This window comes from Neopsephotus bourkii, unplaced genomic scaffold (assembly GCF_033783945.1).
Source record: "Neopsephotus bourkii isolate Nb327-2 ecotype Australia unplaced genomic scaffold, CSIRO-AGI_Nbou_v1 NB_196, whole genome shotgun sequence".
Taxonomy (NCBI): Eukaryota; Metazoa; Chordata; class Aves; order Psittaciformes; family Psittacidae; genus Neopsephotus; species Neopsephotus bourkii.
In genome coordinates this window covers 8,236,031-8,257,832 of record NW_026900709.1, presented here as the reverse complement: position 1 = coordinate 8,257,832, position 21,802 = coordinate 8,236,031, and the positions used below count along the sequence as shown (strand labels likewise).

The following is a 21,802-nucleotide window of genomic DNA, read 5'->3' as shown; positions in this document are numbered from 1 at the left end:
TATTTCTAAAAAAAGTTAACAATATCATATTAAACCCATTATTTAGCACATGGTAGAGCTGGGCTGTGTGTATATTGGCTTTTATTCTGGAAAAAGTTGTGACAGGAATTGCAGCACAAGAAATATGAAATCATTTGTTGTCAATGCCTTGTATCCAGCTGCCATTTTCATCAGCCTGCAAAGTGCATGGCACCTCCGTATTCAGGGTTCATGATCTGTAGGAGTAGATTAGAGGCCATTCCTTAGTTGCTGGTGTTTCCTTGGTCTTAACTCATGCTATCCATACGTTTCCCTTACTCCTTCCACATTTAATATAAACAGACTGATGGGCTGTGACAGTATTATGCAGGAAGTAGCAAACTGCAGACTTGCTCTAATCTAGAGAACTCCACGATGGAACAGACTACTATCCTTACCACAGAATTGCCTAGGTTTCTCTATTCTACACTCAGGACTTTGATGAGTTTGTGTCTTCGTTCTTACATCTGGAGGGCTTTAACTCGTATCTCACAAAGGGCTTTAACTCGTATGTCCTGATAAGCCATACTTACCCCAAATACTGTTCACATTTTCTTGCCTGACTTGAAAACATGCTATTAAACCAACATAATTATCAGCCTATTCACTAAAAAGTGACAATATTTTTATAGCTTCCAATTTGTTGGCATTTCAGGTTTGAAATAAGGCATCCCTCAGAAGGTGTACTCCAGAATCTGTCATCAAAAGTGTTACTTTTGTTTTGTTTAAACTGAGAAAATTTAGCAAACATAGACTGTCATTCACCTCCAAGATATTATGTTAAGCTTTTATTGCTCATAATATATGTGGATGACTGTAATTTGCCTGTTTGTTCACAATTTACACATATAAGTAGGCTAGATTGGAAGTTCAGAACTTAATGATCAAACTGATCATGACAATATTCAGAGAATATTCACAATCAGAATAACATGGAATACACTCATCAAGAATTCTGGAGAGTACATTTTATTTAATATTTCCATATCTCCAGGTGAAAGAAAACATACACAAAAATATCTCTCAGCCCAAATGGATTACAGCAGAATTTGTCAGAATGTGTCATGTTTCCTACGGAAGAGATACATTTGCTTCTTTATTTCAGAAAGAATGTTCTTTAATTAATTAACACTCAGTTCTAAGCAGCCACACCATTGTACAACTGGCCCTGCTAACTAGAGCATCAGATCCAGCATCCCTTCCTAAGGCAAAGTACATAAAGCACCTCTTGTGCTCTTATAGCAAAAAAAACCAAACCCCACACTGAAAATAATTCTCAGGCTTTATGTCCAACATAATGACCATCTTAGTTGCTAAATGATACACTGCTCCATTATTTACAAAAAAATAAAGTCCTACACTGATTGCAAAATGAACAAGCTAACTAAATTCATCCAGCTATATTTAATTACTTGTGAGATTGTTTAGAAATGTTCTGTTTATTATCTATATAAATACTATACCAGAAAGTGCTTTCAGCTGGAAAATTACTGGGCTTCTAGGCAAGCAGTGGTTTATAAGACAATTTCAAAATCAGCTTTTAATACCATAAAATTCTGTTCTTAATGTCTGTGCCTTTCTAGGACTCGGAAATTAAAATCTGACTTCTTCAAAGTGATGACAGAAAAACATCCCTAAATGTACTTTTCTAGGGACATGAATTCTAACCTGAAAGTGCAGCTCTCTTATGGTCATGACTAATGTAATTGCTAAATTGTGCTTCATTTTTCATAGCTCTACTGAATGAATCACTGTCCTTTATGCTTTCTGCAAAGCCTTGACATTCCTTTCAAGTCAGAACCTGTCTACATTTTAATTTCCAAACAGAAAACAAGTAAATTCTTGATTCAGTGTTATAAGATAATGTTTGTTTACACACTTTACTAAGGATTTAGGAAAAGCTTGCGTGTATAAAAAATCAAGAAGCAAACCAGTTTGTTAGAAAGTATAACTACATACTCTGATTTCCCTGTCATATTCTCAAATTATACACTGTTTTGTTTTCCAATGCTTTTCAGATTTTCCTATTGCAGCATATTTTTAATTGGAATCCTCGGTTTTGAAATCAAATTATTCACTTTAATGTAAAACACTATTCAGAGAAGTAAACCAGTAATTTGCCCAAGAAAAACAAGCCACAGGGAAATAATACAGCAAAGTATACAAGAGTTAAATTTCAGAAAATTAATGCAAGTTAGAAAGTGCTTTGTTCAGTAGTCTCCTATCTATGCACTGCTTTCAATTGCAGATACCTACATAATGTCTTCAGTATACGATGCAGGATGTTCTTGAATGGCTAATGGTGAAAGGAATACAAAGTGCAACGCCAGTTAACAGTTCAGTTCTAGAGAACGTGGTTTCGCATGTGTGCTTTGATCAAGCAAACCACAAAAATAACACCTCAAGGTTAATAAGGGTTTGATTGCGATCACTGAGATAAAAAGTCTGTAAGACTTTATTGCCATTACAGGTTAGGAATAGTCACAATAGAGTGCAATTTCACTCTGGAAAGATAATGTGAAACTGACGGTGAATCAGATGGACATCAACTGTTTGGATAGCCACCATCCTTTTCTAGGTCAGCAAGTGACAGTAACTGGTAAAGACTATCTATGATCTTACATGGCTTGAATATCCAAGGTCAGGACCCTGGTTGGCTATCTGCTATACGCTGTTCAATAACACTAGATTTGACCACACTAGGATATGAGTCTTCTAAGACATTTTATATCTGTCTCAGCTCATTATTTCTCTGGAGTTTGGGGTTTTCTTAATGCCACATTTTATGATAGTTGATTACTATAAATTCAACTGTAAGGAATGTTAAAGGAACTTGTGGACTCTAAGCAATTTTTAAGTTGATTCAAGGATGCAATTTTGAAAGATGTGTGAGAAAAACATGACCACATTTCCTACCATACCAAGGATACATCTAAAAAAAAAAAAAAAGTCATGGAAAAGCAAAAGCCTTCCAAAACACTCAATTGGAAGGTAAACACATAGCTGAAAACTTTGCTTCAGCTTGTTAACAACTTTGTAGTGCTAAAGTTGTTAGAGGTATTCCCATACATAATAAATGAAATACATACTGAAGTAGAGAAGGTGCACTTACCATGAGGCTGAGGGATCAAATCAAGCAATGAAGAGTTCTAAATCTGGCTTTTTAACATTTAAGGCAAATGCAACAGTTGTTAAAAGATGGATTTGCTTCCTTTTTAGGAAACCTGTGTTGAATGCCTGACTGATTAACTGAGAGTATGCAAAAAAGTCAGGTTAAAGCCCTCCTCTGCCATAGTCAGCCAAGGAATATGAATGAAATATGAATCCAGAGTAGACACACTGACATTTAATACAGTAACCAAAAAAGCAAAAATATTCATGTGTTTTTATGGAGAAACTTGCCCAAGGCTCAATAAAATGAAATTGAAGCGAGACGTGTGGGAACGGCTAACAGTAACAAAAAAGCAGGTGTATGTATGCCCTAAAGAAAAAGACATGCCATAACTGTTCAGGTAATAGAGGACTATAAGTATTTTGTATATTTTTTCTATTAATCTCCAGGTTTTATTATCTTTTAAATTTGCTGTCTGACAAATGTGATTCTAACTTTGCGTAGATCAACATATACCTTTAAAATACTGCTAATATCTACTGCTGGATACATGTTAATGCATTTTATATGAGAGGAAATGAAAGTAAAATAAATTTAATAATTCTCCTCCTGTAGATCCTAGATCAGGTATTAAAGAAAGACATTTGTATTACAGTGAATCGGATTTAATGTGAAGTTAATCCAGGGAGTAATTTAAAGTATGCTTTGCAATAAAATAACCGTTTTCTACTCTTGTTTTCAAAATGTACCAGTACACAGGTAATCTCAGACTCTTCTGCAATACTCTTACTAAATTTCAAACAGGAGCACCATTAAATGAACAAACACAAACCAGCAGAGTAAGATATTCTTACAGTACGAAGAATAAACCCTTTCAAAATTGGTATGAAATGACATTAACTCTCAAAGAAGATTAATCAAAAGCAGAACTAACTATTTTGTGTTAATGGAGTTGGAGGCGCTTACTCAACCACAGCTATTCTGCTAGATCCTGATATATTAAAAAAAGAGATCTTGGCACCTCAACCACAAACATGATTACAGAAATGACATTAAAATTTACTAAACTTTCACAACCTCATTTTTACTATCTAGTTGTCTGACATGGATTTAAATTATTTTTTTCAGTAGGAGGAATGAATTAATTCCACTCAGAGGCAGAATAGCTTGACAGGCAGATACATATTTGATCAGAGATTGATGTGAGCCCCCAAATCTGACAGCGTATCATTTAATCATGGGAATAACTCCTCCTCATAAGGTGGATTTCTGAGTTTTCCCCCTGTGGCTTATCACCTCTGGTTACAACCAGACTGTCCTAACATCTTAAGGCTGAAAATGCAGGCTGTGATTCTTTTGCATTAATTACCTTAACCTCACAAGTCTAACTGCATTGTTCACCGACAGTCTGTTTCAGAAGCCTGTGAAAGCTGCTAAGTAAGATCAGTACTCATTTTTCAGTTTATCCCAAAGATACATAAATACAAGTGCAAAGATTACAGCAATAAAACCTGTATCTCTTCTTCTGTTTTGCTATCCATCTTTCCATTCATTCCAGGTTGCCTTCCACCTCTGAGCAACCACAGGCATTTGCCTGCTCTCTCTACGTATTCCTGCCAGGGCTCAGAGATGCCCACTGTCCACTTTGGTGTTCGTGATCCTTGATCATTTTAACAGCCCCTCTAATCTTGGGGCCAAGCATGTGAAAGACAACCTTTCCCCCTGTAGGCCTTCCTTGACTTAGGTCCCTCAATGTTTTGGCTCTAAATCGATCCTGGTCCTTTCCAGTTTGATTTCATGGTGTTTGGTTTTGTTTATTGTGTTTTACTTGGGGTTGTTTTTTATTTCTCCTGCCATTCAATTCCCTTCCCTCAAACAGAAACACCGAAGAGGTGAACTAAGAGTTTGTTAAGAGGCATTTTCCTTCACTTTGCCTTTCATCTACTACACGTAACTGTATAGCTCCCATAGTGAATTTTCTTAATACGCAGATCCATTTTAAGTTTAGATGCACGATTTGATCAAACCTTTTCAAATGTTTACCTACAACAATATGAAAGGAATACACTTTCAAGTATATAACACTAGGGTTAGAGTAGAGTCACTAGGCAAGGCAGCTTCCTACAGCATATTTTCGTGAGTCGTGTTCTAAATGGGAAAGAAAGATGGACTCCTTTGAAAATCCTGAGCATGAACAGAACTATGCTGGTGTCCCACAGAGCCAAGGAAGCAGGCAGCTGAGCCAAGCAAATGGTGTCAGCAAGGTGGGACTCTGGGATTCGCAAGACAGAACAGATCTCCCACATGCAGAGGAAGGATTCATTACACAAGTATTTTGTCAAACACCACAAGTACCACGCTGTCTCTTACTATATTCGTATCTACATATCCTGATAACTGCAACTGTGACTTAGCACTAAACTTCATTGAGAACAACCTTTCCTTTCCTCACTGCTGTTTTTGTTACATACCAAAAATTGACTTGATCAGGATAGATGGTTTCTGTTGCAATGCTGGGTTTGGGGGATTTTTTTTCAGCAATGTAGCCTCTTATAAGCTTCAAATATAACGAAATTACTTACATGGCGGAATGATTTTGAAATGGCATGGAATATTCCGAGAGCAAAACATATAATCTTTAACAAAATAATTATTTGATTTTTGCAATCATTTTAAGCATACTGCATTTAACTCCACCAGATTTCTACAAGAAGAAAGCTTAAAATATATGTCTTAAACTACCAATTCTAGGTGTCTTATGAAGCAACCCAAATTTTCTTTTCTTTGGTTGTGGCAAAACAAATGCTACCTTAAGCATCACTGTGTTTTCCAGTAGCATCCCTTAGAGCTACTGTAAATTTAAGACATGTTAGGCCTAGGTCTGGTTTGGAAATTGTAATTACTTTTTCTTGATTTGCTCCAAGATTTTCTTGTGATGAATAAGGCAGTTTTTGAGTTGCCTTTCTGAATCTTGTCAGCACTTCTCAATCCCACGTTTGTAAAACTGTGGCACTTCTCCAAAACATATCGTCTCATAAATCTTATTTAAACAGAAAATTCTTTAAACAGTGTTTTGTGGACCTACAGCAGTGAATGAACATGGAAACTTTTCTTTTATAAATAGGATTATAGGAACCCCATAAAAGTCAGTTAAGAGGTTTTTCAGACCTTTTAGAGATTTTGAGTTTTAAAAAGAAACTAAGATAAATATATAACGATAATCCTATTCACAACGCCTATAGAATCTCTATTTATGAGACCTGTCATTGCATTTAACTAGCTGCTCATAATTATTAGACAGATAAACAGTGTTGTAAGATAGTAGTACATTCTCTCTATTAATAAAAATTTTTCTCTGCAGTTCCACTGCTGCTGGATTAGATGGTATAATTACACGATCTGTCAGATCATTTACACCATCCTCCTATAAAACCAGACTGGTTTTATTTAACTGCTTGATTTAGCTATCATTTTAAAATTTAAAATGAGAACGTCTAATTTTGTAGTAATCACAGTAAATGGATATGTTACAGTGATTCCCCTAAAGTCATATGTTCTATTCCACATTCTGATTTGACATGATCTCAGTATTTGATATTTATGTTTACATTTATTGCTACAGGCAGAGTAGCAACACAGTAAACAAAAGTACGAGAACTTCCCCAGAACTTTCAATATATCCCAAAAAAGAACACAAAAAACCCTACTTCTGAGTAATATAGAGTTTATCAAGCAGGCTGCAAGTATGGATGTTTTTCTCAACCAATTTCACTGAAAATTATACAGTATCAGAAAAGCTTTTGGGTTTCAATAATTGGCACTTTCTTATGAAAGGCAAGCCTGTGTTTTGTCAAAAACCTCTTATCAGGAGAGCACAGAACAGTGGAAGCATTTTGCAGTCACTTCACTTTTTTTTTGAATGTTCACAGTGGTACACAACAGAACAGCTTTATGTCTTCAGCAGTTGATTCTCACATGCATCAGCTTGTAGGCCATCTGATAAGGATTGTTCTGCTTCTCTAAATCAGTAAAAGTACATTAAACCACTGCTCAGCTGACGTAATTACATATCAGCCAATTCCTGTATTTCTCTTTTATCAGGGGAACTCTCAGCAGCCCAACAACAAATGACAGTCCAATCCTAGTTCCTAGTCTCAATGATTCCAGAATCCGGTTTCTCATGGCCACTCAGAGAAGGAGGAACAAAAATCATAAATCTAACAACTCATAAGGAAAATAAGCAACCTATTAATTTCCCACTCATGTTCCTCTTATCCCTAATGAATAAATTATTATCAACAATATTTTAAAGCACTGTGGACATGTTTTCACCTCCAACAAAGGGTTATAAATACTGCATTTTAAGATCAGACCACTTAGAGCTATTTACACATAAATATACATATCATACTACCTAAGCTAGCTCCACTTCCAGCAGAATAGGCATAATTATCCACTTCCATCAAAAGATTCAAACTTTAATCTAGTGACCCAGTTGACTATGAAGCCAGCTAGATTGAACGCTTAATTGCCATCTTTCTGGAATAGGAGAGATGTTTGTGCAGGAGACTTTTGTCTTGTGCAAAAGTACCTGATCTAAAGATTGGTCTCTCCAACTGATTCGGATTTCTGCATTCTATACCTCTTGCCAGGAGCAGCAATAAATATTAGTTGCCATATTTGGCAGGTTTTGATTCCATATTACCAATGTATGTTTAGAAGACAGATTTTCTGAACTGGATTACTGAATGCATGAAAAAAAAGATAAAGGTTCTGAAGAACTGAAGCATACTGCATCTACTGTACAGAAATTTTAAAAGTTCCTTAAGAGCAGAATGTAGATTTTTGCTCCTGTTTTGTTCAGTCATTTTTGACAGAATGACAGAAAATTTCAGCTTCAGTTCTTTGTCTCTAGAGAGACACATATCAACTGAAAATATCTATACGTGTCAGAAAGAAACACTAGTAAACTACTTGAAGAAGCATAACTGGCATAATGCCAAAAGATCCCTTTAACCAGCCTATCAACACAGATAGCTGAGAATTGGTATCATCTTGAGAGGTCACGTAGATGAAATCACTGGGATCTGTCCAAGCAAAAGAAAATAAATATGGAAAACTACTGCCACAGGAAATGAATACTTTTCACCTCTTTTCTTTGAGATGTATTTCTATGTATTACTGTACAGGAAACACTTCCAAGGAACTGCATATACCTGAAGTACTGAAGGAACTGGCTTCCTCCCATGACCCAGCAGTGCCAGATGTTGCTTTGCTGTCTGAATGTTTTCTCAATCTGGGTCAAAGGAAAGGAGCCAATTTACAGAGCAAGCCAGTCTGTCTTCAGGTTTGAGGTTTTGCAGAAGTTTCAGCTCTGATAGCATGCTAAAATTTCTATTAATAAAAAAACTTCAGTTAGACTTGGAAAAGTATTGACAAAATAGGTAATCAACCTTAGATATGGTAAAGGAAAAAAAAAAGCAGCATTCATAATAAAACTATGACATACCACAACTGCTGCCAATACCCATCTCAAGCAAGGACATGTCTAAGCAATAACAGAAAGGTCACTTTAACATTGATTTTGATCTGAATCCTCAGAATTTAAAGCCATGCAGCCAGTTTGGTCCTCAACATTTGCTTGTCTGAAATAGAAGGAAAATCAATAAAGGCATGTAACTATGGAGAGGGTTAAAAGCCAATTAAATGTATACAGAATACACCAAGAGAGACAGATTTTCCATTTCCATCAGCAAAAAAAAACTTATCAGCCTCTTCAAAGAGGCCAGTGCATATAAATAATGTAGCTGCTCAGGTCTTCTGCAAAGCTTTCTATATAGCAAAGAACTGAATTATGGTTTCCTGTTCCATTATTTGTTGTCTTTGGTCACTACCCAGGTGTATGGAAAAGTTTTCAAAGTAATGTTTATCACTAAAAAAAGAAAATTCTTGAGAGCTACAAACTGGTTAGCTTCTTTAGCAGGAAGAAGAGGATTTGCTTAATGTTGTTCTGGCACACGAAACATAAATCTGGTCTCAGAGAGAGATGCTATATAATCTAGTCTTTTGCTTCTTTCAGAAACTGCATGCTGCCAGAATTGACAGAAGATTTTACAAACCCTAAAGTGCAAAGCCTTCTGTGTAAATACACATGTTCATTTTTAGTTATTAGCTCTAAAAGTTGTTGGGTTTTGCTCCTTTAATACTGTAACCAAGACAAATTTTGAATGGTCTGTCATTTATCAAAGTTCCCATCAAGAACAGCTGCTGCATAGCCAGAACTGGAGACTGGAGGGCTCAGTCATGCACATTTCACCCCACAGCAGTAAGCAATTATGTGTATAAGCAGTTCCATTAGCATCAAGAGGGAGACAACGTAATTACATATTTGTACAACTTGGCCTCAGAACAAAAACAAAACCAGGAGCTTCATTTCTGATCAGTCATCTTATACATTAAATATACATTATGCCCAGAAAGAATAGGCTCAAATCAGTTATCTAAACAGGCATGTTGCACCATTGGAGATGCCCTGGAGTTTCTCACCTGGTCCCCAGCTGCTGCTCCAGAAGAGCACAGGTGTCGTGCAGGTCCTGTGTCATATCTGCCAGCCCTGGGTGGATGCCTCAAGCACCCTTAGGTGTCTCAAATGCACTAGATGCCTGTATTTGAGCGACTGATGCAAGCCTAAGCTGTCATTTCTTTACAGGTTATGCAGATATATGCTCCTTCAGACAGCAGATATTCAGATCAGAAATCACTGAAATCTACTTGAAGATAAACAGGAGAAGGGTTACATTTCTTCAGAGACAGAGAGTGTGTGGGATGGTGCTACTGCTGCAGTATGACATAAAAAGCCTGGTCTCGTACATGTGTTGTGAGGATAACAGAAAAAAAAAAAGAGAAAGCCAGAGAGACAGAGACATAGAAAACACATGTATACTGCAGCCTTCTGCAGCACAATTATCCCTTGTTTTGCATGAATTTTCACCTTTTGCAATAGAGTATAACCTGATTTAACAAAGGTGGCCTCGTCATTTACTACTGCGCTCAGGTTTTACTTTGCTTCTCAGTCAAGCGTGACACCCGAGTGACATGCATAGGAAAGAAACATACATTCTTAACACCAAAATATTTTTACACCACCAGCATGGTATTATAGGAGCACAGATAAAATCCATCTCTGCTGCTGAGCAAATAATGTACTGGCCAGAACACAAATGGTAAGGGTTCACCCATTAAAATGCATTAAAACCCATCAAATAAAATATATGGTAATTTTTCATTGTTCTCTTTTGAGATAAACTATGCTCTGTAGTCCTAGCTTGGACTCTGTGCTCCTAATCCAATCTGTTAGTTACTAGGTCTGATTATCAGGTTACCCAGGGAACATGTGAGTGCTCCAGTATAAGGATCTCCCTCCTCCCTTTTCCTGTCTCCCAGTATTAAATTTTCCCAGCCACCCATCTCGCCTCTCCAAACTGAGGACACACTGGCTGAGATTCTTTTTTCTCAGTCATCTGTGTGAGATAGTACTGAATGATTGTTCAAATGGATCAACCAGAATATCCCGTCTGGATTTAGTGAATCTCCATTTTATGCATTCCTACTCTAACTAGGACTACAGGGAGTTCATATAGTTCATCTGAGGTGAGGTGTATATGTCTTAGTTCTCTTTAGCTCCACGGTTTCATTCTTACAAAATTATAAACTATAATTTATGCACAATACTTTATACCACAAACCAATAACAGGAATTTCTTAAACCCATCAAAGGAACTTTCCTAGGCAGTTTCTGCATGTAGAATTTACAGCCACCTCAACAGTCCCTTTATTTGCCATGATCATGGGACAAATACCACCCTTGAAGGGATGAAAAATAATACTTGTGACCTTTCCATTTTATGAGGTCCTGAAAATCATTAGAAATGCATGAATACGTTCTGCAGGTATGAATGGATTCATGCCCACTGTACATAATATCCTTCTATATAAACTTTTAGTATATTTTTCTTTTTTTTGAAAGAAAACAGAATTTGTTAATATAATGCCATTTTATCTGTGGAAGGAAAACATCTATGGTGTGTATGCAAGTAATTAATTTAGTAGCTTTATATGCTCAAGTTGAGACATTATTCTGGATTTGAGATTTTCATTGAAGAAAGCAGTTCTGTTCTACCACTACTCACTCAACACTGCAGAAAGTGAATCAACTGTCTCACAGTGTTTTAGAGAGCTTCCATCTACTAGAAGTTATTTGACTTTGCTTTTGGCCTACGTCACTACTATTGCCATATAGAAGAAGTTTTCTCCTAAAAAGTCATTACAAAAGTAGTATAAATAAACACATCCTTCTATTTTTATATAATCTATTCCACTAAAATTAGACTGCTTGCTCTTTTTTTTAGGAAACCATCTAAACATAAATGCTGTGCCTCATAGACCCGTAACGGATCCAAGAGATAGAGCAAAATGCTGGCCTGGCAATAATTCAGACACCCACTTCAGCTCTTTTAAAATCCCAGTGATCCTTTCATACTTCTTTCCCACTTAAAGATGTCAGAAATGCCATGGGTCCCAGGCAGCACAGCATCTGGGGTAACTGCATAGTAGAGATCTAAACATGACTGTCCCAGTGCTGAGAAAAAATTAACTTCTGAGAACACTTGAATTGGCTCTACTGCAAACTTGTAATATTTAAATATTGCAAAGGAAAGAAGTCCTTTTGTTAAATCAGAAAGCCTCATTTGTGAACAATGGAAAATACTACTAAACGGACTTTTCAAATGGTGCCAGCTATTTTGCTGCAGAATTGCACAGCACACCATATCGCGTCACTGAAGACTAAAATAAAACCTTCCCAGAAACTCAAGTGCCCTATAATACTAATTTTAAGAGATTCCAAAGTTATTTCAAGCAAATGGTTTTATCTAAATTTGGCTATTAATTCCTATAGTCAAGCTGATTTTGAAAAAGACTGTATGTTTGGGTAAACATGAGAAACAACATGGAACAACATGTTTTTCCTCTGTACGCAACATCAGCTGTATCTCTCTGAATGCCAGCTGAAAAGTAGAGCTAAAGGTTAAGAGGACATTATTTTCTTCACTTGTGATTCTGCCTTGGCACCATTCTTAATAATTATACAAAGACTTCATAGCTACTCAGTGACCTCAGAAGAAGATTCTCCATACCAATATGTGTCTGAATGTATTTTTTAAAGATTAGAAACATTTGTCAGCTGTAAGACCATACCTTCCATTGTCCAAAATAGTTGAGTGTTCTCACCAGTCAAAAAGCCCCAAATAAGATCTAAGGGTCTCACCATTTTTATGTCAGGGCTCATCATCAGTCTGGCATATTAATTTTATTATAGCTTTGCTTATGTACTTAATGCTACTGGCATGACCAAAATTTTGTCATATAACAGGTACCAAAAGAATAAGATAGAAAAAGAACTGGTGCATCAGCAGAGGAGTACAGTAACAGTAAAACTGCAACTCCCTGACTTTTCCTGACTAATTAATATGGAAAACCTGGAGAAGAAAACAAACATACAAATGTGGTTTTTAGTTTTACTTTACTCCTTAATGTTTTGCCTTTTCTTTAAAATGCAGTAACTCAAGTAGCCCAAGTGAGACAAAGTTACTACTCAATGTAAAGGACTTTGAAGGATATGAAACATCCATGGCAATAATCCTATTGGAAACTATGGTATATTTTCATTCAATATATTTATGATATTGAAAAATAAGATAGGTAAGACACATATAACCATCAATGTGTCATAAATCTGTGAAGTCAACATTTCACTTTAAGAAAATTATCCTCACTACCTTTTGTAATTCTGGATGATTCTGGACTGCCAGAAACCCTCATCAGTCTGGCAAAGAAGTATTCAGCTGCATCATATTCAACATGATGACATGGCAGTGCTTCAGTTCTCAACAAATTCATGACAATAATGATAACTCTCCAATACTGTAAAATTCAAATTACACTCATGAAAGCTGGGGTAATTTGAATATATGTGCAAATACAGAGCTAGAGACTGGAGACCATTCCAAGCAACATACAGCTGTGCAACTCAGTGATGCTGTTACCAAATTGACTTTTTTCTTAGTAAAATAAGCAAGGATAACAGTTTGGGATTTTTTCATCTACAAATCATTTTATAAGTGGTATGCTCAAAAACACAATAATGCTTAACATTTCATTTTTCTCAAAACACATGAGAATAATTATCTGATGTTTTTCTTCCACAGGACGAGATAAATACCTCAGTATCATTAAATGACACACATCCTAATTTGTTGACTCTCCCTTTCTATATTTGTCTCTGTTATACAACGATTGAATTCCCATCACCAATTCTACTGCTTCTTAGCAAACAGAAACACTAAGGCAAAATTATTGCCTATTATTTATCAAGTACTTAAACAGGTTGCCATATTTTGGGCTAGATGTTCTGAGATGTATCATCGCCAAGATTTACTTTCATAATGTAAAAAGCGTTTTTGTTATGCAGAAATGAAACTGCTCTTAATGCCACTGGGAGAGAGGCCACATGAAATGTTGCAAAACCTCTGAGAAAGAGTGTCTCTTTGCTGCCGGACAGGACAAACAGCTCTGCAGCAGAGAATGAACGGATGGTGTTTCCCATGCGCAATATTTACAGTTTTTACTATTATTTACTGCTAACCTCAGAAGCATTCTTAAGACATACTTTTAAAAACATTTACTTTTTTCTTAGGATTTACATGCCAGTGACACAAACCCCAACTGAAAGGTACTGATGAAAAAATACTGATTATTTAGCTACATTTTTCTTTTGAAATGTCTCCACAATTTATTGCTCTCAAATCTTGTCCCCATCTATAAATAAACTCCACAGAACCAAACTGAAATAGGTACCTTATTTCAGTAAAATCTTGAAAAGTTTTTGTACTTAAAATATGATATTTTTCAGTTCAGTTAAGAACTCTGATGACTGCTTGTCCAAAATCCTCATCTGCCATGCAGATGGGGAAAAATCCACCCACAAGCAATGATAAAGGCATATGGAAGCCACTAGTGGAAGAAGTAGTTTCCTGAAACTATCAGAAGTCCTCCATATACCTAAGGAGGAACAGATGAAGTACTGACAGGCAGATGCCCCTTGACTTATTTTCCCTAATTCAGTCTGCCCAGACGCTATTCCCTGCTATTTCAGAGGTGTATATTGCTTGACAGAGAAGGTCAAACGTACAATTCAGATTTCCTGTTTTCCTGATGTGTAAAGTGAATTAGTTATCAGCAAACAAAAGACAGAATTAGCCCCTTAATCAGCAGGCTATTTAAGCATGTGTGTAACTCTGAAGTCATGACCAGCACACAAGCCAACAGCCTACTTCCATGGTTAGACTTCACAGATTTGAGTATCAAAACAGATAGCCGAGCTCACCTATTCTTGTGCATAAAATTCTGCAGCTGCTCTTGCTCAAGCTAAACAATGATCACCAGCAATTTCCAGCCTGCTTCCCCTCCCCCTGATATTTTTCAAGAAGAGATATCACATGGATTTTCTTGGTTACTTTCTGCAGACCCCTGGGAGTCACATCACAGAACCGTGCCAGCTACTGTCCACAGGCTGCAATGCGCAGGCTGGCACACAGACATACCGGGAAGCACGGCAAGAGATCTTTACACAAAAGCTCATCTGCTTGCCAATTCCTCTGCATACTGGAAGTGTACCTCAGTGCCCTCTCACTACATCCCCAAATAAAAGGATGTATGGAACCAGTTATCTTTTTATGAAGGCCTTAATTTTCAGTTACCCAATAAAATTCAATGGTGATTGTTATTTTTAATCCCTTTCTGAACTTTAAAATTATTATGCTGTAATCACACAACAGGAGCATGGATTATTCAGGATCTTATGGGGGAACTACATGAGGATTGTGAAATATTTTTAATGCTTTCAGTCTTTTTGTACACTTAATGTTCTGAAGGATTTATTTCAAAAACTTAAATACTGCAATATTTAAACTTCCTGATTTATGCTTTATGGCGCAATGGCATTCGCCTAATTGTGGGGAATTTTATTACCACACAAGAAATAGCCAAGCTTTCTCAACACAATGTTACATTATTTTCCAGAAAGAGAACTACTGTACTTGTCCAAGATGATCATGCCTCAGAATTCAGTAAGCATGAGGAATTCTCTTTGATAATCATGTTTCATGGCAACGTATCAGCTAAAGTATGTGTATTCATTGTGAAACAGGTGATAAAGCTAGATTTCTTTAGCTAAGGATAGATTCCTTTAAAAAGAACAACACTAAGTCACAACCCTTCTTCCAAACTGAGATGAGCAATACTCTGAAAAATCTAATCAAAGTGGGCCCTGCTTTGGGGGTCAGGAGGGTAGAGAAGACTTGTAGAGGTCCCTTTGAACCCGAACTACTCTACAATTCTATGATCTGCAACACAGAAAAGGCCATAAACTTTTGACGACTATCGGATCAGTTGCTAAATTTTCCTTTATCACACTGCAAAATTACTTTTACTGATGGAAAATCATTACAATAAGCTATAATAACTAGAATAAGTTTGAAATCTTGAAAAAGAACATATGAAACTGCTGATCTCTTCAACTGAATGAAGTTAAAGTCATCTTTGCTAATGATAACTAAGAGTATGAGTTAATTTTGAGTTATTAAACACAGAACGCCAGCTTTAATCACTCTGTGTTTCTTACTGGGTTATGCAGACTTCAAGGAAAGAGGTATGAATTTTGTCAACTGATTATACTGCTAGTTAAATGCGTTGGGTCTTTATGAGTTCTAGCTATTAAGACAAACACATCTTCCTAACTTAGGTAACACCGGTCTCTTCCTTTCCTTTTTATTCTTTTTTCTTTCTTCAGCCTTTCTAGTGAAATCTTCCTAGTTTATGAGCTTTTCAGCAAAACCTGACATCATATGCTTTTATTTTTGCTCTTGGTAACATAAGCATGTCTACACTGAGCCACAATAAAAGTCCATCTAGCTCAGTATGCAGTTTCAAAAATGGCCAAAAGCAAATGTTCAGGGAAAAGAGCGTTAGTAGTATAGTGATACTGGATACTCTCCCAGCCTCTAGCCATGTGGGAATCAAGGGCCCCGTGACACAGAGATGTTTTCTGTGTACCTAGAAATACATTACTTTTCTATGAAGCTGTTCAGTCTCCTTCTGCACCCATATAAACACCTCTTCAATAAAGACCTAGTTGCTCTGCCTTTCATCTACCTACTTCTTTTATTCCAAAAATAGTTCCCTGATATTTACTTTCAGCTGCCATCTTGTTAAAGAAACTACTTTCTTGTCGATATGGGCTGACATTCTGGTGACGTCTACAGCCAGTGCCCTACTGAGGGAATCCCTTAGTGGCACAGACTTTCATTAGGTTAAGAATTAAGAATCTAGTCAGAGGGTACCTCTGCCTCCAAGGAAGTATTGACTGAGAAGTGAGATAAAGGTATCCATGTCTAATAAGAACTGATCAAATACTTCAGATAAAGATTTGTATAGAAGCCTTACTTTGTTTACTAAGCTCAGTAGGTCCAAGAATTAGAGACAACAAATCCAGCAGCACAGCTGCTTGAATTACTCCAGTATTGGGATATTTAGCTACTCTGTGTGCTCTGAAGGTAAGATTTGCTAAGTTTCTTCTAGGCATTGAGGTGGTCTAAATGTAGCTGTTAAAGGTATAGTTTTAAATTAGCTGATTATTATGAATCTGTCCAGATACAAACAGATGTACCCATATAGACCCTTAAGTCCACCACGTTTACCAAACTGTGCTGATGATTGAGGCCCTCTCCCATAAGCACTACCTATATGCAAGGTGTTCAGATTTTTTTTCTTGTTACACACAATAATCATCATGAACAGATTTACATAGAAGAGAATTTAATATTTATCAATGAGTGCTCCAAATACACCTATCTAGGAATAAACAAAAGACCCAACCCCCCCAAAAAGTTTGCCAGTATACCTACAATATATACCTAATAGCAACTGGAGACCTGTGGAAAGTAAGTGTTATAACTGAAGGAAGAAAACTGTGATGCTGGTGGGTGGCTATCAACAAGCCATTTGAATTTGTAGTTCTCTAGTAATTCAGATGATACATGAAGAGAATAGCATACTGATTAGCTGGGGAAATACAGAATCATGAGCAATTTAGCTTTTTGGTTTTTATAAGGACAGAACCAAGTAACCTCAATTGCCTTCTTGATGGAGCAGTAGAACAAGTAGATAAATCAAATGAGATGATTTCCAGAAAGATTTGAACACAGGAATACCTGGAAATGTAATTCAAATTGGCTCACAAAGGAAGGCAGTTTTGAGAACTGAAAATTGGCATGAAAATCATAAACAGAGTAATATCAAGATGAGATGTTGTATCTTTGCTAATATCCAGGACTAAAACGCCTTTTATTTAACTTATTTACTAATGGAAACACATTAATGAAATTTTTGGATTCAAGCCAGGTAAGAACAAAAAGGATTGAAAAGGCATTGGAAATGCAGAGAAAATAACATTACAAAAATAATCTCACAGCATTGGAGGCTAAGCAAAATATGAGAGAACATATTTCGGTACGCATTTCAAGTGGAGAGAGAGATGAAAATCACTGAGATAGACTTCAGGGAACCAAATATTCATGCTAACTTGTCACTAAAAAGAATCCTGTAATTCAGAGATGTTTAACTACATCTTGGAAGAGAAAGAGTGTATTCCTGCTCGTATGACTTTGGTTTAAGAAAAAATGGAATTAAATTTTCCTGTAATAAAGTGAGTCCACAGAAAATAGAAATATCTCATTAACCGGAGCTTGAAAGACTCAGAGAGGAAGTTTAATATAAAGTACAGACTGGTTCACATATGACTAGACTGACAGCATCTACAAATATTTTGAGATCATAGACAAAAAGTAAAATAGTTATTCAGTATAAGACTCTCATATTAATAGCCTGAAATTAAACATGGAAAAATTGAGGCTGAATATCAGGAAAGCTTCCTGGCAGTGAAACAAACTGAGCTCCCAAGGGAAACAATGGAATCTACATAGCTTTGGTCTTTTAAAACTAGACTAGACAATAACAGTCAGTGTAGTTTGGGGAGTATTTTTGCATTGGCAAATGATATGGCTGCATGACTTGATACTAGTAGGTCATTGCCATCTCTGGTTTCCACAATCCTGCGAAGAAATATATAAAACTCCCAGCTGCACAGGCAAGAAAGTTGTCTGCTCTATTTCCACAACTATTAGCAAAACTTGCAGCTGTTCCCCCCTAAAAGACCTGTCTTTAAAAAAAAAAGTTTGGGTTATTCAAACAAAATTCACAAAAAATATTCAGTACAGAGAGCAGAGCCTGAGTTCGTATCTGTTGTGTGCTACAGCTTGCTCACGTACTAAGAGAAAATAAAAATACATGATTTTAGGTGAACTGGGTTAGCCTATGCTCTGCTGATTTGATGTACTAGCTTGTAAGCTATGTTGCCAAGTAATACTGTTGTTTTGTGAATTTAAGTTGTTGTCATGGTGACTACAGTTGGTCTATAGGTGTCTTTTTCTCATTTCAAATCTAAAGAGGTATTTTTAATAAAGGCAATGGGAAAATATTTTTAAAGTTTAACCACCCTGTTAAATATTTCCTCTTAATAATATGCCAAAACTTTTTAAACCCTCTTGATACTCATTCCTTTCTGCACACGTTGTTTTCTTTACAAACAAACATTTTATGTTTAGTGCCAGTTACTGGTCTTGCTTAACTTCCATATAAACCCAACTGACGTCAGTGAGAATGCACAGGTGTACTATCAACAGAGCAGCAACTCAGAGTTAGCTGATTTAAGAAGTACCCTATGTACTAATACGCCGTTAATAATTGTGATTAACCCAATTGAGAATGTTTTAACAAGTTGCAGTTTATTGACATTCCTTTGCAGATACTTACTTTACTGATTTAAGTCTTTGAGTTAACTGCTAAGAAAGAGTTACCTTGTGTGCCTTAAAAAAAGAACAAAAAAATTGCTCGGAGCAAAGTTGTTCTGCCTGTTATTTATGTCACAAGGAAACAAAAGTTAATATTCATTTGCTGGCTAATCTTTGTAACATGGAAATGTTTTACTTTCCAAAATTAGGTGGTTGATTCTGGGTTAGTTATAAAAACCTCCTGTTTGTTTGAGAAACAAATCTGAACTGGCAAAATATTTGAAGCAGTGTCCAGCAACTATCATGAAACAGGATTACAGAGCAAACAAGTCACATGACTGGAATATTTATTCCTTAAAATAAAAGTTACTTAATAAGAAAGAGCTTTTTATTCTGAGGACAATTAGGAAGCAGAGCGTTGTTGCAATACAGTAATTTTGTACCTTTTAAAACTATTGTAATGAATTCTGACATACTAAGATAGTATTACTGATGGAAAAAGTAACAGTGAGAAAGTGCTAATAAATCCAAGGAAAACATGATACTTATTTGTGAAACAAGAGGTTTGATGGCACTGTAGTTACGGACGCCTTGTGGCTTTTAGAACTCTGTTTATATTTCCAACACACTATGCAAACTTTCTTCAGCTAAAAAAAAAAACATGCAGTAATGGAACCAGGGGGGAATAGTTTATATTGTGAACAACTGTTCTGTGATACAGCCATTACAGGGTTACGTCCCCTGAATGGCAAAGGAATGCGCAGTCTACCTTCCAGGTTTCTTTTGCTGTGTAAGACACATGCACCTCTCTGCAGAAGATAACATACACGTAGACTGTCATTTAGGGGTGAAAGTAGAATTTAAATGGTAAAAATCTACCCTAATTTCACTGTGAACTGGCATAATATTCAGAGATGTCCGCATAATTAAATACACAAGGGCAGTTAAATCACTGATGCAGAAGTGACAGAACACATCTACAGGGACCCATCCCTGACATCAGTATTTCATAGCCTTTACTATTAAAAATATGGTGTATCTATGTGAATTATTGACTATAATGGTGTATCTTTCAGAGCCAACCTTCTCACCACTTTTTCACACAGAATTGCTTTCTATCCCTTATGCCAGACCTAACTTCATATTCCACTAAATGAGAGCAACAATGACGGATTCTCAGTGCAGTGACCATACTCTATTCTCCCCTCACCCACAGGCTCCTTTCAGTTTCTCTAGGGAGGTCCTTGTAGGGTGGTCACAGTTTACTAACCTGAGCTGAAGAAAACAAAAGCACTCTCCATAATCCAGGTAAACAAAAGGGAATGGGGCTTTCCCAGCTCACCTGCCTAAACTGACTCACTCTTGGCTACTGCTGTACCCTGCTGTGACAGGGAGGGGAAGGAAACACGCAGCCAGAGCACCTCATAGTGCAGGTGTAGCGTGAGACCTTGCTCTTAATAACACTGCAGGGTGTTATTCCAATCTCAGTGGAACATAAAGTAGGCTGTTTCTTACCAAAGCTACCCCTGTAACACCATAGGCTGAGCACAGCATGACTTCTAGTTATGTCACACATAAGAAGCTCAGTCAGCACTCTACCAGTTACCATGTGTGTGTACAATGAAGGTTCTACAGCTGCTGGAACCAAATAATTGCTCTCTTTTGAAGAATTATGTACCCTTTAAATTCATATGCCAGTACAAATCAACACATGTAAAAGCTGGTGGGATGGGTTCTGGCTTATGGGCCACCCAGTTTGATACCTGATCATCTTCATCTTTGCCCATTATAGTGACATTGGATATACCCTCGTAAGTCTGTTTACTTCCAGCAACAGGTGTAAATTACTGTGCTTTTTGTTCAGCTTTTCTTTACACTTAGAGGGAAGACTCACAACATGTTCAGATACAGTCAGAAGCCGTATCTTGAAAAGAAATACAATTTTCTGAAAACGCCTTTGCACAAGGTCATACCTAACGTCAGAATGAGAAAACATTGCATTAGCTGAGTAATCTTTGTGATCTCAGTAGAGGAAAACCTTGCTAGTGAATGTTTTCGCCTATTCTTGACATAATTCTTTTCAGTACCTATATTTATAGAAAGATTGTTTAACTAAACATTAGAGCCTTGAAATGTGCTCACGTGCAGGACTGACTCTGTGTATGTTGTCACTTAGACTACTTATTAAGCTACTTCTGTCTGGGAAAAAAAAAGGCAATGCTAAGAAATACAGTAGGCTTACAAAGTTGTGAGAAAAGAGAAGTTGGAAAAGAGCTAAACTATAAGGAAGAAAATTAATATTAACAATGTGTTCAAAACATCAATTAAGCAGAGCAACAAGGAGTTGAACAGAAAGCTGATTAAAATCAGTAAGATCAAAGGGACATTTTCAGCAAAAAAGTTAATATGAAATATGTAAGGAACAGCAGACGTAGCTGTATTACTGATTGCATTACTGATTTTCCCATAAGAAGCTTATTTTAGTATATGCACTATCCTAACCAAGTGGCATGAAGAGAGGGTGTTTTGAAGTGTTAGTAAATCTGCAAGTAAATCTACTTCTTTATCCATTTTGTACCTTTTTCTTCTGCCCTGGGAAAATTTCAAAACTGCTGACAGGCCCAGCATGGAAAATCATTACTTAATACCGTTTCCCATGAAACTCTTTTCTTACCTGTGCATGCACTAATGATCAAACAGTTCTTGC

General features: G+C 36.6%; 1 protein-coding gene across 7 annotated transcripts in view; it reads right to left on the bottom strand.

Annotated features, from left to right (window-relative positions):
* Window positions 1–21,802, bottom strand: part of PDE1A (phosphodiesterase 1A) — a 223,382-nt gene that overhangs the window by 75,087 nt on the left and 126,493 nt on the right. The window contains exon 1 of one of the 7 annotated variants that reach the window (XM_061379090.1): window positions 9,677–9,931. The exons of the other annotated variants lie outside the window; for them this stretch is intronic. Within the exon in view, the coding sequence (XP_061235074.1) occupies window positions 9,677–9,732 (56 nt within the window). The 5' untranslated portion in view covers window positions 9,733–9,931. Of the gene's footprint in view, window positions 1–9,676; window positions 9,932–21,802 lie in introns of those variants that run through there. 7 annotated transcript variants of the gene reach the window in all.